Raw genomic sequence first — 14,815 nt, 5'->3', positions numbered from 1 at the left:
TTCGTTGTCTTCTTTCTACCACGAGGCTGCTTCCTCTCTTCTGATTGGTCGCTCCAGGTGCTGGTCATCGATCCAAGATGGCGTCTTCCCTGGTGGAGCATGTTGTCGCAGATGCAGGAGCGTTTTTAAAGAAAGCCCCTCTCCAGGTGAGACTTTGTTCATGTTTGGAAACAGAAATAGAGTTTTTGATAAACGGACTGTCGGACAGTCGGCGTGTTTTCCTGAGGGTCAGTGAATCAGCCTGCGGGAAGCTGCCTCACAGGCCCGCAGCTGCGCACGCAGGCTGCTGGACCTGCTGATCAACTTTAAATACTGGTTTTATCAAGAGTTACAGATCAAGATCTTACATCCGAGTCTGAGTTTACATTCCTGTCAGTTATTACAACAGTCAGCTGAGCCTTTAAATAACTTTTATTCCACATTGCTTTATAGAAATTGCAGAATGAGCTAATTTCCCTTTTTTAAATATATTTTTCATCTTCTTACCTTTTAAACTCCATGTGTATTAAAGTGATGAAGATGTGTGCCTTCACGTCGACACAGACTGAGCTTCTAAATTTGATGAAGGCCACATACTGTATAAATATAAATACAGAAATTAGATGATGCGTTATTGTTTGTTTATAAGCCAAATAAGGGAATATTTGATGTTATATACACTACAAGTCAAAAGCTTTAAAACCACCGCCATGTTTGTAGATCTTCTGTAAATCTAAGTAGTTAAAAGTGAAAAACCTTAAATGGCCAGAGCTGCCAAAGCTAAAAACGTTAAGTCACCAAAACAGACATTTTCAGATCTGAAATGAACAATTAAATGAAGGAGGTGTTTACTGGACATTTCCTTCCACTGCTGCAGAATAACCAAAGAAGGTAAAGACAAAGTTTAGGCCAACAAAACTGATCAATAATGTAAATTTCAGAGAGAAACAATTTTCAGGGAAGAGTAATGAATAAACAACTTCAGGTTATTCTGCAGCAGTAAAAACTTTATTGGATTGTGTTGCAGGATATCGGCAGAAACATCTACACACTGAAAGATGTGGTGGACGAGATCAGAGACAAACCCACCAGGAGGAGTCTGGCCTTCCTGCCATACCAGCTGAACTTCAAAGAACCACATCCTGAACACGTCAGACTGGGTAAAGTAAACTACACCTGAACACGTCTCAGACTGGTTAAAGTAAACTACACCTGAACACGTCTCAGACTGGGTAAAGTAAACTACACTTGAACACGTCAGACTGGGTAAAGTAAACTACACTTGAACACGTCAGACTGGGTAAAGTAAACTACACCTGAACACGTCAGACTGGGTAAAGTAAACTACACCTGAACACGTCAGACTGGGTAAAGTAAACTACACTTGAACACGTCAGACTGGGTAAAGTAAACTACACCTGAACACGTCTCAGACTGGGTAAAGTAAACTACACCTGAACACGTCAGACTGGGTAAAGTAAACTACACCTGAACACGTCAGACTGGGTAAAGTAAACTACACCTGAACACGTCTCAGACTGGGTAAAGTAAACTACACCTGAACACGTCTCAGACTGGGTAAAGTAAACTACACCTGAACACGTCTCAGACTGGGTAAAGTAAACTACACTTGAACACGTCAGACTGGGTAAAGTAAACTACACCTGAACACGTCTCAGACTGGGTAAAGTAAACTACACCTGAACACGTCAGACTGGGTAAAGTCTACTACACCTGAACACGTCAGACTGGGTAAAGTAAACTACACCTGAACACGTCAGACTGGGTAAAGTAAACTACACCTGAACACGTCTCAGACTGGGTAAAGTAAACTACACCTGAACACGTCTCAGACGGGGTAAAGTAAACTACACCTGAACACGTCTCAGACTGGGTAAAGTAAACTACACCTGAACACGTCTCAGACTGGTTAAAGTAAACTACACCTGAACACGTCAGACTGGGTAAAGTAAACTACACCTGAACACGTCTCAGACTGGGTAAAGTAAACTACACCTGAACACGTCTCAGACTGGGTAAAGTAAACTACACCTGAACACGTCTCAGACTGGGTAAAGTAAACTACACTTGAACACGTCTCAGACTGGGTAAAGTAAACTACACCTGAACACGTCTCAGACTGGGTAAAGTAAACTACACCTGAACACGTCTCAGACTGGGTAAAGTAAACTACACTTGAACACGTCTCAGACTGGGTAAAGTAAACTACACCTGAACACGTCTCAGACTGGGTAAAGTAAACTACACCTGAACACGTCTCAGACTGGGTAAAGTAAACTACACCTGAACACGTCTCAGACTGGGTAAAGTAAACTACACCTGAACACGTCTCAGACTGGGTAAAGTAAACTACACCTGAACACGTCTCAGACTGGGTAAAGTAAACTACACCTGAACACGTCTCAGACTGGGTAAAGTAAACTACACCTGAACACGTCTCAGACTGGGTAAAGTAAACTACACCTGAACACGTCTCAGACTGGGTAAAGTAAACTACACCTGAACACGTCTCAGACTGGGTAAAGTAAACTACACCTGAACACGTCTCAGACGGGGTAAAGTAAACTACACCTGAACACGTCTCAGACTGGGTAAAGTAAACTACACCTGAACACGTCTCAGACGGGGTAAAGTAAACTACACCTGAACACGTCTCAGACTGGGTAAAGTAAACTACACCTGAACACGTCTCAGACTGGTTAAAGTAAACTACACTTGAACACGTCTCAGACTGGTTAAAGTAAACTACACCTGAACACGTCTCAGACTGGTTAAAGTAAACTACACCTGAACACGTCTCAGACTGGTTAAAGTAAACTACACCTGAACACGTCTCAGACTGGTTAAAGTAAACTACACCTGAACACGTCTCAGACTGGTTAAAGTAAACTACACCTGAACACGTCTCAGACGGGGTAAAGTAAACTACACCTGAACACGTCTCAGACGGGGTAAAGTAAACTACACTTGAACACGTCTCAGACGGGGTAAAGTAAACTACACTTGAACACGTCTCAGACGGGGTAAAGTAAACTACACTTGAACACGTCTCAGACGGGGTAAAGTAAACTACACTTGAACACGTCTCACGCTGGGTCACCATTAACTACACCTAAATGTGGGTTGGCCTTACTTTTTGTGTTTCTTGTCTCAGTGACGGAGTTCTCCAAGAAGACCGGAGACTACCCGAGTCTGTCAGCCACCGACATCAAAGTCCTGGCTCTGACCTACCAGCTGGAGCTGGAGCACGTCGGCTCCCAGCACCTGAAGAAAGAGCCAGAAGTCAAGGTACAGATGCTGCTTTCACTGCTGTCAGAAACAACATGTAAATCAGAATGGTTTGAGGTAGTTTGAATATACACTAAGCAAAATTATAAACGCAACACTTTTGTTTTTGCCCCCATTCATCATGAGCTGAACTCAAAGATCTAAGACTTTCTCTCTGTACACAAAAGGCCTATTTCTCTCAAATATTGTCCATAAATCTGTAAAAATCTGTGTTAGTGAGCACTTCTCCTTTGCCCAGATAATCCATCCACCTCACAGGTGTGGCATATCAAGATGCTGATCAGACAGCATGGGGACTGCACAGGTGTGCCTTGGGCTGGCCACAATAAAAGGCCTTAGGCTGGCCACAATAAAAGGCCTTAGGCTGGCCACAATAAAAGGCCACCCCAAAATGTGCAGTTTCACTGTATTGGGGTCCGGAAACCAGTCAGTATCTGGTGTGACCACCATTTGCCTCACGCAGTGCAGCACATCTCATTTGCATAGAGGTGATCAGGTTGTTGATTGTGGCCTGTGGATTGTTGGTCCACTCCTCAACGGCTGGCTGTGCGAAGTTCCAGTCAGGTCCACACCCCAACGAGGACGACGAGCATGCAGATGAGCTTCCCTGAGACGGTTCCTGGCGGTTTGTGTAGAAATTCTTTGGTTATGCAAACCGATTGTTGCAGCAGCTGTCCGGGTGGCTTCGTCTCAGACCATCTTGGAGCTGAAGATGCTGGATGTGGAGGTCCTGGGCTGATGTGGTTACACGTGGTCTGCGGTTGTGAGGCCGGTTGGATGTACTGCCAAATTCTCTGAAACGCCTTTGGAGACGGCTTATGAACATTCAGTTCACGGGCAACAGCTCTGGTGGACAGTCAGCATGCCGATTGCACGCTCCCTCAAAACTTGTGACATCTGTGGCATCGTGCTGTGTGATGGAACTGCACGTTTTGGAGTTTGTGGGGGGAAAAACAAAAGTGTGTATGATTTTGTTCAGTGTATGATTTGCGTCTCTTTTGATGGAGCTTGGCAGGTTGACTCTTTATCTCAGGGGACTAAATGTTTGTGTTTCAGGTAAAAGTCCAGAGCACGAAGCGCCACCCAGAGACTCCGCTTAACGTCGCAGGATTTCACTTCCCCTCCAAGGTAAAACTCTCTTGATAGTTTGACTTATCCAGCTCTGTCGTTTCTGTAATAAGGACGATCATCTGCAGTCGCTATAAGTTGATTTAACCTGTCATTGAAGAGTAAAATCCAGTCTGTACCTTGATGCTCCTTCAGAAGCCCGTGGACAGTTTGAACGTCCGACAGACTCCAACAAAGACGGAGACGTCGTCAGACCCTGCAGCCAGTGACGAGTTTAACAGCTTCCACTTCTGGAGAGAGCCGCTGCCGTCCATCGACAGCGACTTGCTGGAGTTACTGGTGAGTCGACCAACTGGAAGCGCTCCGTGGTTTTGTTAGGGTTGAATATATTGTAAAATGCGCTACTTTGGCTCTGATGTAGCTAGTTCTCTGTCTGTAGTCTCACTCAATGTCCCGCCCACGGCACTATCTGATTGGTTACACTCACAAGTAATAGCCTATCAACACTTGCGAGACATTTGCTCCGGTGAGTAGTGGAGCTGTGTGTCGAAGGGAAGCCGGACTTTACTGCTGAAGCGGGAGTAAACATCACAATCTGATGATCTGTTTCTATAATGACGGCAGCCCACATGTCCCAACACACAGCTATGGTGTTTACGCCTTTTAAATCAGCCGCTCTCCCCGAATCTGAAGGATTTAAAAAAAACAGAATGTACAGAATGTAGCCTGTAGAAATGTTGAGGGAGGAAAAAAGTGCAGCAAAGTGCCTCAATATTACAGACTTTTCTTTTGTGCTGCTGTTACTTCTAGCTGAAGGCAGCAGTGATGATGTCTGCAGCAGGGGTGGGTACATCTAATGTAGGACTACTCTGAATGTCACTACATTTTTCCATTCATACCTTTTATAACTTAACCAGTCTGTAATCTGCATTTTGCTTCATTAACCGAAATGAGCTGTGATCCAGGCCGTGTGCGCGCAGTTACACAGTGACAGAGCTGGGCAGATGCAATCTTTAACAAGCCGGCAAGTGAAACACTTTCACTTTCCAAAAGCATCGTTAGTCTCTGCAGAACAAATGAAGACTACACACTGTAAGATCTATGTCAGATGCTCACTGCATTGATTGAGCTATATTAAAAGTGTCCTGTTGTTGACTTTGGACATCAGCCTGTTTCTTTTCTTTAATACACATCGGTTACTATTTGTTTTATAGCGATCATCTGACGGTGTCCATAAACAGACTGTCGCATTGAAACTAATCTTTCACTCAGCAGCTACCAGCTGTTATTTAGTTTAGAGAGAGAGAGAGAAAATATGGTGGATATAACAGTCCTGTTAGGTTTTACACAGCTTCCTCTATATGTAGGTTTACCTGCTTCAACAACGAGCTGCTCCGTGTTACTGCTACAATCATTCTTTGCGTTGTGAAGATTATTTAGATGCTTCAGGAATAATCAGATTTTATTGGCAGCCTGTGCTGCTGCATAATAAAAGATAACAAATGTTGGCTTGGCAGCAAAAGTGATATTTTAATGGGGTCTTATAAACACCTTCATGGAGATTTAAAAAGGAAAATAATTGCATAAATAGCTAAATTACAGATAATCAGCTTCTTCACTGCATTTGCAGGAATATTTTAATGTGCTACTTAAAAAAATAAACTCATCAAGTTGCCTAGTCTAGACATTTTAACTGTGATAGCCTATCTTAACCTTTCCTCATGTGGACACATAGGGGCTGTGATCCTGCACAACAAAACATGCAAGAATTAAATCCCCACACTACCATGGATAGTAGTGGTGCAACGGGTTGCAGAATCCGTGCTATGGATCCCGTCCACACGGTGCGGATTGATTCCAAAGTTTATGATGATTTATCATGTTTGACCTCTCAAAATATCCTTTATTCTGGAAATGTCAGAGAACCCAGTTAGATTCTGAACGTGCAGAACTTTCAACATGAGCAGAAAATCTGCTGAAACACTGAATTAATGATTTAATTTATTATTGATGAGGTAAAAAGGTGCCACATGCACATTTAAAGAGGTACCTCAGTCAGTCACGTCTGCGTGTGTTGATTCAGCAGTGATGATATAAAAGTTGATCTACAGGAGAAACATATCTGAAAGCTGAGAGCTGCTCTGCATTATATTCTGTTACAGTTTTAGATTTTAAATTGATTTATTATACTTTATTAAACCAGAAAAACTCTTTTTCCAAGAGTGTCCTGGCCGAGGCAGGCAGTAGTACAATTGCACATTTAAGATGGAAATAAATAATCAGTTGCAAGGTCATAAAATATCAAAATGTTCTTAAATATTCACCACAAGGACGATCAAACGAGTAATCATAACATCTGAAGGCAGAATTGCCAGCCTTCAAGTCCTTTAAAAGCAACCAGTGAAAACAGCTTGAGTCAATTATTATGTGAAGATATGAAGTTTTAAGGGCTGGGCTAAGCGCCCAATGTTTCAAGATCCTAAAAACGCCCCTGACACAGAGTCAGGCTTTTCACTGCATCGCAACAAACATGGTGGTTAAGCTTTTCTGAAATTAAAACCAGGGACATTTTTGGTTTGTTGGCCAGTATGTTATTAAAAAATATAATGTTATTATACATGAAATAAAAAGGGGGACAATTACCGTTTTATAATCTGTCAAAAATAACTTTGAGGCAGAAACTACCATTCAGTCAATAAGTAGAGGCTTCACTTTCTGGCAAGTAGAATACTGCATGTTTGTGTGTTTGGCCATTTGAAGGTATTTTAAGAGGTAAAAAGTACTAGGTGAGTTATAATCTGTCAAATATAACTAACCCTCATGAATATAATCAAGTCATTTCACTTTCTGGCAAGTAGAATACTGCATGTTTGTGTGTGTTTGGCCATTTGAAGGTATTTTAAGAGGTAAAAAGTACTAGGTGAGTTATAATCTGTCAAATATAACTAACCCTCATGAATATAATCAAGTCATTTCACTTTCTGGCAAGTAGAATAATGCATTACATAGACTGTATTGGCCATTTAAATTTACTTCAACAGGTAAAAAGATCAAAAGGTCATAAGGATAACTGCAAATTTATTTTAAATATAACGCAACAGTAACTCATGTTAATTATAGGCTACAGTCTGTTTTCTAAATATAAACAAGGCTGCACATCCATGATGCGAATCTCCTGTTGCACCAAAGGCACTCTATTGGACTGAGATCTGGTGAGTCATTGTCATGTTCAAGAAGCCAGTTTGAGATGGTTTGAGCTTTGTGACATGGTGCTTATTATCCTGCTGGAAGTAGAAAACGGTACACTGTGGTCATAAAGTGCTGGACATGGTCAGCAACAATATCCAGGTAGGCTGTCGTGTGTAAACGATGCTCGGTTGGTACTGAGGGGCCCAAAGTGTTCACTGAACAGTTATCGGGACATTGACCGGACGGCATTTGCATGACTAGATTTATCAGCTATAGGAATATGAATCGACTAACGTTAGGCTATGAAGAAATACAGAAGCCGTTGCCATGGTTACTATTTATTGACCGCCTTCCGCCTTCAAGAGAAGTGTGAAAAGGCCTTAACACCACCAGCAGCCTGAACCGTCGACACGAGGCAGGATGGATCCATGCTTTCATGTTGTTTACGCCACATTCTGACCCGACCACCTGGAGGTCGCAGCTGAAATGGAGACTCATCAGACCAGGCAACGTTTTTCCAATCTTCTGTTGTCCAGTTTTGTAGTTTCCTGTTCTCAGCTGACAGGAGTGGCCCCCGCTGTGGTCTTCTGCTGCTGTAGCCCGTCTGCTTCGAGGTTGGACGTGTTGTGTTCAGAGATGGTATTCTGCATGCCTTGGTTGTAACGAGTGGTTATTTGAGTTACTGTTGCCTTCCTGTCATCTTGAACCAGTCTGACATCAACAAGGCGTTTCCAGCAGCTCACTGGATGTTTCCTCTTTTTCGGAGCGTTCTCTGTAAACCCTGGAGATGGTTCTGCGTGAAAATCCCAGTAGTCACTTAAATCCCCTTTCTGATGCTCAGTTTGACCTTCAGCACGTTGTCTTGACCACGTCTACGTGCCTAAATGCATTGAGTTGCTGCCATGTGATTGGCTGATTAGCTATTTGTGTGAACAACATGTGTACCTATTAAAGTGGCCGGTGAATGTTTACATTTTACTTGTGCGTTGGTTTCTGCCTCCACCTTTTACAGCCACTGGATTGGTCGCTAGTAAAATTGACTTAAAAGCTCTTGCTCTTCAGGATCCGGTGGAGGTTCTGAATTTGAGGAACAAACAGAAACCGACGACCACCTGCCAGCCGTCTTCTAGCAGTGACGAGTTTGACAGCTTTCACTTCTGGAGAGATCCGCTGCCGTCTATTGACAGCGACCTGCTGGAGTTACTGGTGAGTTTAAGAAAGAGTCAGTTTCCGCATGGATCAGGACACAAACACGACTCTGGTGAGATCCTGCTGGTCTGCGTCTGCTGAAGGTGGAAGCGGCAGGTTTACAGCACGTTAATGTCCTGATGCAGCTTTAAACTGTAGAGAAACTGTGGGTCTGGGCCCTGATTGGCTGACAGTAGCAGCGCCTGACTGTTGACCTCTTCTTGTTCGCAGAAAGAGAACGGCGTCTCGCCATCAGAGAGCCGGCTGGACGCAGCACGGCAGACAGAGGAACCAGAGGACCAATCAGACGAGGAGGAGGAGGAGGATGACGATGACGGAGGTGGTTGGATCACTCCCAGTAACATCAAACAGGTGAAGATGGAGTCGGCTGATTGGACGGCTCCTGCTGATGTCATCGTCGGGTGTCTGACCACCGACTTCGCCATGCAGGTAACAAACCTGTCGGTGATGTCACCACTAAAGTTATCCTGTTAACGTTATTTAATTTAAGATGGAGTATATATTTATATTTTTTACCATTAATCATTGAGTCTATAAAATGTCATAAAAAGGTGAAATGCTTCCCAGAGTGCCGTCTGTTTGACGGTTATTAGAATACTTGCAGGTATTCTGCCAATCATTTCAGCTCTTTTCTCTGATCTTTCCAGAACGTCCTGATTCAGATCGGACTTCACGTTCTCTCTGTTAACGGGATGGTGATCAAACAGGCGAGGAACTACATCCTGAGGTGTCACGCCTGCTTTAAGTGAGTACATGTGAAATTCAAAGAGAAACTTAAATAATGAAAAGTGAAATATAAACAGAAGAATTGAGATTTTGCTATTGAAGTGAAACTGAGTGAAATAAAATAGACGCTGTTACATGTTGATCAGCATTCAAAGCTGCGTGTTTTTAATTTCAGGACGACGAGCAACATGAACAAAGTGTTCTGTCCTCACTGTGGAAACAAGACGCTGAAGAAGCTGGCGGTGACGCTCAGCGAGGACGGCAGCGTGCAGATGCATTTCTCCAAAAACCCCAAAGTGCTGAACCCGAGAGGGCTGAGGGTGAGACATGCACACACACTCATGTACACTCAGAGTATTTACACCCAGGACATGTGTAGTCAGGAGCGCTCTGTGTGGCGTGTTTCGGCCTTATTGACCCCCTCTGTGTGGCGTGTTTCGGCCTTATTGACCCCCTCTGTGTGGCGTGTTTCGTCCTTATTGACCCCCTCTGTGTGGCGTGTTTCAGCCTTATTGACCCCTCTGTGTGGTGTTTTTCGGCCTTATTGACCCCTCTGTGTGGTGTTTTTCGGCCTTATTGACCCCTCTGTGTGGCGTGTTTCGGCCTTATTGACCCCTCTGTGTGGTGTTTTTCGGCCTTATTGACCCCCTGTGTTTCGGCCTTATTGACCCCCTGTGTTTCGGCCTTATTGACCCCGCCCACCCGTGTGGCGTGTTTCGGCCTTATTGACCCCGCCCACCCGTGTGGTGTTTTTCGGCCTTATTGACCCCCTCTGTGTGGCGTGTTTCGGCCTTATTGACACCCCCCCCCCCCCCCCCCCCCCCCCGCCGTGTGGTGTTTTTCGGCCTTATTGACCCCTGTGTTTTGGCCTCATTGAACCCTCTGTGGGGCGTGTTTCAGCCTTATTGACCCCCCCCCCCCGTGTGGTGTGTTTCGGCCTTATTGACCCCCCCCCCCACCCCACCCCCCCCGTGTGGTTTTTTTCGGCCTTATTGACCCCTGTGTTTTGGCCTCATTGACCCCTCTGTGTGGCGTGTTTCGGCCTTATTGACCCTTCTGTGTGGCGTGTTTCAGCCTTATTGACCCCCCCCCCCGTGTGGTGTTTTTCGGCCTTATTGACCCCCCCCCCGTGTGGTGTTTTTCGGCCTTATTGACCCCTGTGTTTTCGCCTCTTTCACCCCTCTGTGGGGCGTGTTTCAGCCTTATTGACCCCCCCCCCCGTGTGGCGTGTTTCGGCCTTATTGACCCCCTCTGTGGGGCGTGTTTCAGCCTTATTGACCCCCCCCCCCGTGTGGCGTGTTTCGGCCTTATTGACCCCCTCTGTGGGGCGTGTTTCAGCCTTATTGACCCCTCTGTGTGGTGTGTTTCGGCCTTATTGACCCCTCTGTGGGGCGTGTTTCGGCCTTATTGACCCCCCCCGTGTAGTGTTTTTCGGCCTTATTGACCCCTCTGTGGGGCGTGTTTCGGCCTTATTGACCCCCCCGTGTGGTGTTTTTCGGCCTTATTGACCCCTGTGTTTTGGCCTCATTGACCCCTCTGTGTGGCGTGTTTCGGCCTTATTGACCCCTCTGTGTGGCGTGTTTCGGCCTTATTGACCCCTCTGTGTGGCGTGTTTCGGCCTCATTGACCCCTCTGTGGGGCGTGTTTCGGCCTTATTGACCCCTGTGTTTCGGCCTTATTGACCCCTCTGTGTGGCGTGTTTCGGCCTCATTGACCCCTCTGTGGGGCGTGTTTCGGCCTCATTGACCCCTCTGTGTTGTGTTTCGGCCTCATTGACCCCTGTGTTTTGGCCTCATTGACCCCTCTGTGTTGTGTTTCGGCCTTATTGACCCTTCTGTGTGGCGTGTTTCGGCCTTATTGACCCCCCCCCCCGTGGTGTTTTTTGGCCTTATTGACCCCTCTGTGTGGCATGTTTCAGCCTTATTGACCCCTCTGTGTGGCGTGTTTCGGCCTTATTGACCCCCCCCCCCCCCGTGTGGCGTGTTTCGGCCTTATTGACCCCCTCTGTGTGGCGTGTTTCAGCCTTATTGACCCCCTCTGTGTGGCGTGTTTCAGCCTTATTGACCCCTCTGTGGGGCGTGTTTCAGCCTTATTGACCCCCTCTGTGTGGCGTGTTTCAGCCTTATTGACCCCCTCTGTGTGGTGTGTTTCAGCCTTATTGACCCCCTCTGTGTGGTGTGTTTCGGCCTTATTGACCCCCCCTGTGTGGTGTTTTTTCGGCCTTATTGACCCCTCTGTGTTGTGTTTCGGCCTTATTGACCCCTCTGTGTTGTGTTTCGGCCTCATTGACCCCTCTGTGTGGCGTGTTTCGGCCTTATTGACCCCCCCCCGTGTGGTGTTTTTCGGCCTCATTGACCCCTCTGTGGGGCATGTTTCGGCCTCATTGACCCCTCTGTGTGGCGTGTTTCGGCCTCATTGACCCCTCTGTGGGGCGTGTTTCGGCCTCATTGACCCCTCTGTGGGGCGTGTTTCGGCCTCATTGACCCCTCTGTGGGGCGTGTTTCGGCCTTATTGACCCCCCCCGTGTGGCGTGTTTCGGCCTTATTGACCCCTGTGTTTCGGCCTCATTGACCCTTCTGTGTGGCGTGTTTCGGCCTTATTGACCCCCCCCCCCCGTGGTGTTTTTTGGCCTTATTGACCCCTCTGTGTGGCATGTTTCAGCCTTATTGACCCCTCTGTGTGGCATGTTTCAGCCTTATTGACCCCTCTGTGTGGTGTTTTTCGGCCTTATTGACCCCCTGTGTTTCGGCCTTATTGACCCCCTCTGTGTGGCGTGTTTCGGCCTTATTGACCCCCTCTGTGTGGTGTTTTTCGGCCTTATTGACCCCTGTGTTTTGGCCTCATTGACCCTTCTGTGTGGTGTGTTTCGGCCTCATTGACCCCTCTGTGGGGCGTGTTTCAGCCTTATTGACCCCCCCCCCCCCCCCCCCCTGTGTGGTGTTTTTCGGCCTTATTGACCCCCCCCCGTGTGGTGTTTTTCGGCCTTATTGACCCCCCCCGTGTGGTGTTTTTTGGCCTTATTGACCCCCCCCCGTGTGGTGTTTTTCGGCCTTATTGACCCCTGTGTTTCGGCCTCATTGACCCCTCTGTGTGGCGTGTTTCGGCCTTATTGACCCCTCTGTGTGGCGTGTTTCAGCCTTATTGACCCCCCCTGTGTGGTGTTTTTCGGCCTTATTGACCCCCCCTGTGTGGTGTTTTTCATCATTATTGACCCCTGTGTTTAGGCCTCATTGACCCCTCTGTGTGGTGTGTTTCGGCCTCATTGACCCCTCTGTGGGGCATGTTTCAGCCTTATTGACCCCTGTGTTTCGGCCTTATTGACCCCCTCTGTGTGGCGTGTTTCAGCCTTATTGACCCCCTCTGTGTGGCGTGTTTCGGCCTTATTGACCCCCTCTGTGTGGCGTGTTTCAGCCTTATTGACCCCTGTGTTCCGGCCTTATTGACCCTTCTGTGTGGTGTGTTTCGGCCTCATTGACCCCTCTGTGGGGCGTGTTTCAGCCTTATTGACCCCTGTGTTTCGGCCTTATTGACCCCTCTGTGTGGCGTGTTTCGGCCTCATTGACCCCTCTGTGTGGCGTGTTTCGGCCTCATTGACCCCTCTGTGTGGCGTGTTTCGGCCTCATTGACCCCTCTGTGGGGCGTGTTTCGGCCTTATTGACCCCTGTGTTTCGGCCTTATTGACCCCTCTGTGTGGCGTGTTTCGGCCTCATTGACCCCTCTGTGTGGCGTGTTTCGGCCTCATTGACCCCTCTGTGTGGCGTGTTTCGGCCTCATTGACCCCTCTGTGTGGCGTGTTTCGGCCTCATTGACCCCTCTGTGGGGCGTGTTTCGGCCTTATTGACCCCTGTGTTTCGGCCTTATTGACCCCTCTGTGTGGCGTGTTTCGGCCTTATTGACCCCCCCCCGTGTGATGTTTTTCGGCCTCATTGACCCCTCTGTGTGGCGTGTTTCGGCCTCATTGACCCCTCTGTGTGGTGTGTTTCGGCCTCATTGACCCCTGTGTGTGGTGTGTTTCGGCCTTATTGACCCTCTCTGTGTGGTGTGTTTTGGCCTCATTGACCCCTCTGTGTGGTGTTTTTCGGCCTTATTGACCCTCTCTGTGTGGTGTTTTTCAGCCTTATTGACCCTCTCTGTGTGGTGTTTTTCGGCCTTATTGACCCTCTCTGTGTGGTGTGTTTCGGCCTTATTGACCCTCTCTGTGTGGTGTTTTCAGCCTTATTGACCCTCTCTGTGTGGTGTTTTTCAGCCTTATTGACCCTCTCTGTGTGGTGTTTTTCGGCCTTATTGACCCCCTCTGTGTGGTGTTTTTTGGCCTTATTGACCCCCTCTGTGTGGTGTTTTTTGGCCTTATTGACCCCCTCTGTGTGGTGTGTTTCAGCACTCGCTGCCTCTGCCTCAGGGAGGGAAACACGGCAACAACCCCCAGCTGGTGGAGGACCAGCGTGCCCCCCAGCAGAGACTCTCCCGCAAAGCTCGTCAGAAGACCGACGTCTTCAACCCGGACTACGTGGCCGGAGCGTCACCTTTTTGCGAGAATGACATCTACAGTCGAGCGGCCAACCTGCAGATCAGAGACGGCCAGAGTGGGGGTGGAAGGAGACGAGCCAACCCCAACGCCACTCACAAGAAGTTTGTCAAGAAGAAGTGAGAGCTTTTGGATTTGGACACATAAAAACGCATCATCTGAGTTATTTGACATTAAATTTAAAGGACCTTACAGAGTGTAGTCTGCTTTCCAAACTCTAGGTCAAACATGCAGAAACAGTCCTTAAAATACAAAACCAGCATTTTCTCCCTCAAAAGATTTTCAACAGACGAGACTTTGTTAAATCAGCTTTGAATGTTGACGTATCAATATAATGTATCTATATTCTTCCCAAATAAATGTTAAAATCCACTTCAGCTGTTGCAGATTGTCTTTTTATTGAATCACTTTATTTAAATATATTACCCCTCTTACATAAACACATTTGATTCTCAGATTATCCTTCAATCTAGATCTTAAAAAAAGAAAATAGGAGTTTTTTTGCAGTTGTTTTTCCTCTTCGTGTAACTAGGCTAGCAGTTCCCCCCTGCTTGCAGTCTTTGTGCTAAGCTAGGCTAAACACACCCTGGAGCTCTTTGGTCTGAACACAGTCAGTCTTTTTAAAGCGCTGTTTCTTTGACTGGAATGTGAACACTTGTTTGGGACTACAACCTGCATCAACGAAGGCACTTGAAAAGGTGAGTGAGAGAAAATATCTTGCTTTACCTCACCTGCGTTAATCACTGTAGTGTAAAATGGAAATAAACAGACTTGAAATCACGATTAAACTGAAATGCTTCCTGTGTAGAC

General features: G+C 46.7%; 1 protein-coding gene across 3 annotated transcripts; it reads left to right on the top strand.

Annotated features, from left to right (window-relative positions):
* Window positions 1-38: 38 nt before the first annotated feature.
* On the top strand, window positions 39-14,377 carry nob1 (NIN1 (RPN12) binding protein 1 homolog). Of its 3 annotated transcripts, none has more exons than XM_038701073.1 (10): window positions 39-146; window positions 1,007-1,139; window positions 3,155-3,288; window positions 4,345-4,416; window positions 4,555-4,695; window positions 8,608-8,751; window positions 8,965-9,183; window positions 9,402-9,499; window positions 9,656-9,800; window positions 13,859-14,377. In XM_038701073.1, the coding sequence occupies exons 1-10, from the start codon at window positions 78-80 to the stop codon at window positions 14,126-14,128; spliced, it is 1,425 nt and encodes a 474-aa protein (XP_038557001.1). In that variant the 5' UTR covers window positions 39-77; the 3' UTR covers window positions 14,129-14,377. The 3 variants fall into 3 exon arrangements, with proteins under 3 accessions (XP_038557001.1, XP_038557002.1, XP_038557000.1); XM_038701072.1 differs by having other exon boundaries at window positions 40-146; window positions 4,552-4,695; XM_038701074.1 differs by lacking the exon at window positions 8,608-8,751 and having other exon boundaries at window positions 4,552-4,695.
* Window positions 14,378-14,815: the final 438 nt, after the last annotated feature.

Source organism: Micropterus salmoides, unplaced genomic scaffold (assembly GCF_014851395.1).
Source record: "Micropterus salmoides isolate LMB-PRFRI ecotype aquatic unplaced genomic scaffold, ASM1485139v1 Ms_hic_scaffold_6, whole genome shotgun sequence".
Taxonomy (NCBI): Eukaryota; Metazoa; Chordata; class Actinopteri; order Centrarchiformes; family Centrarchidae; genus Micropterus; species Micropterus salmoides.
The sequence above is the reverse complement of the archived record's forward strand: the minus strand, read 5'-3'. Positions and strand labels throughout refer to the sequence as shown.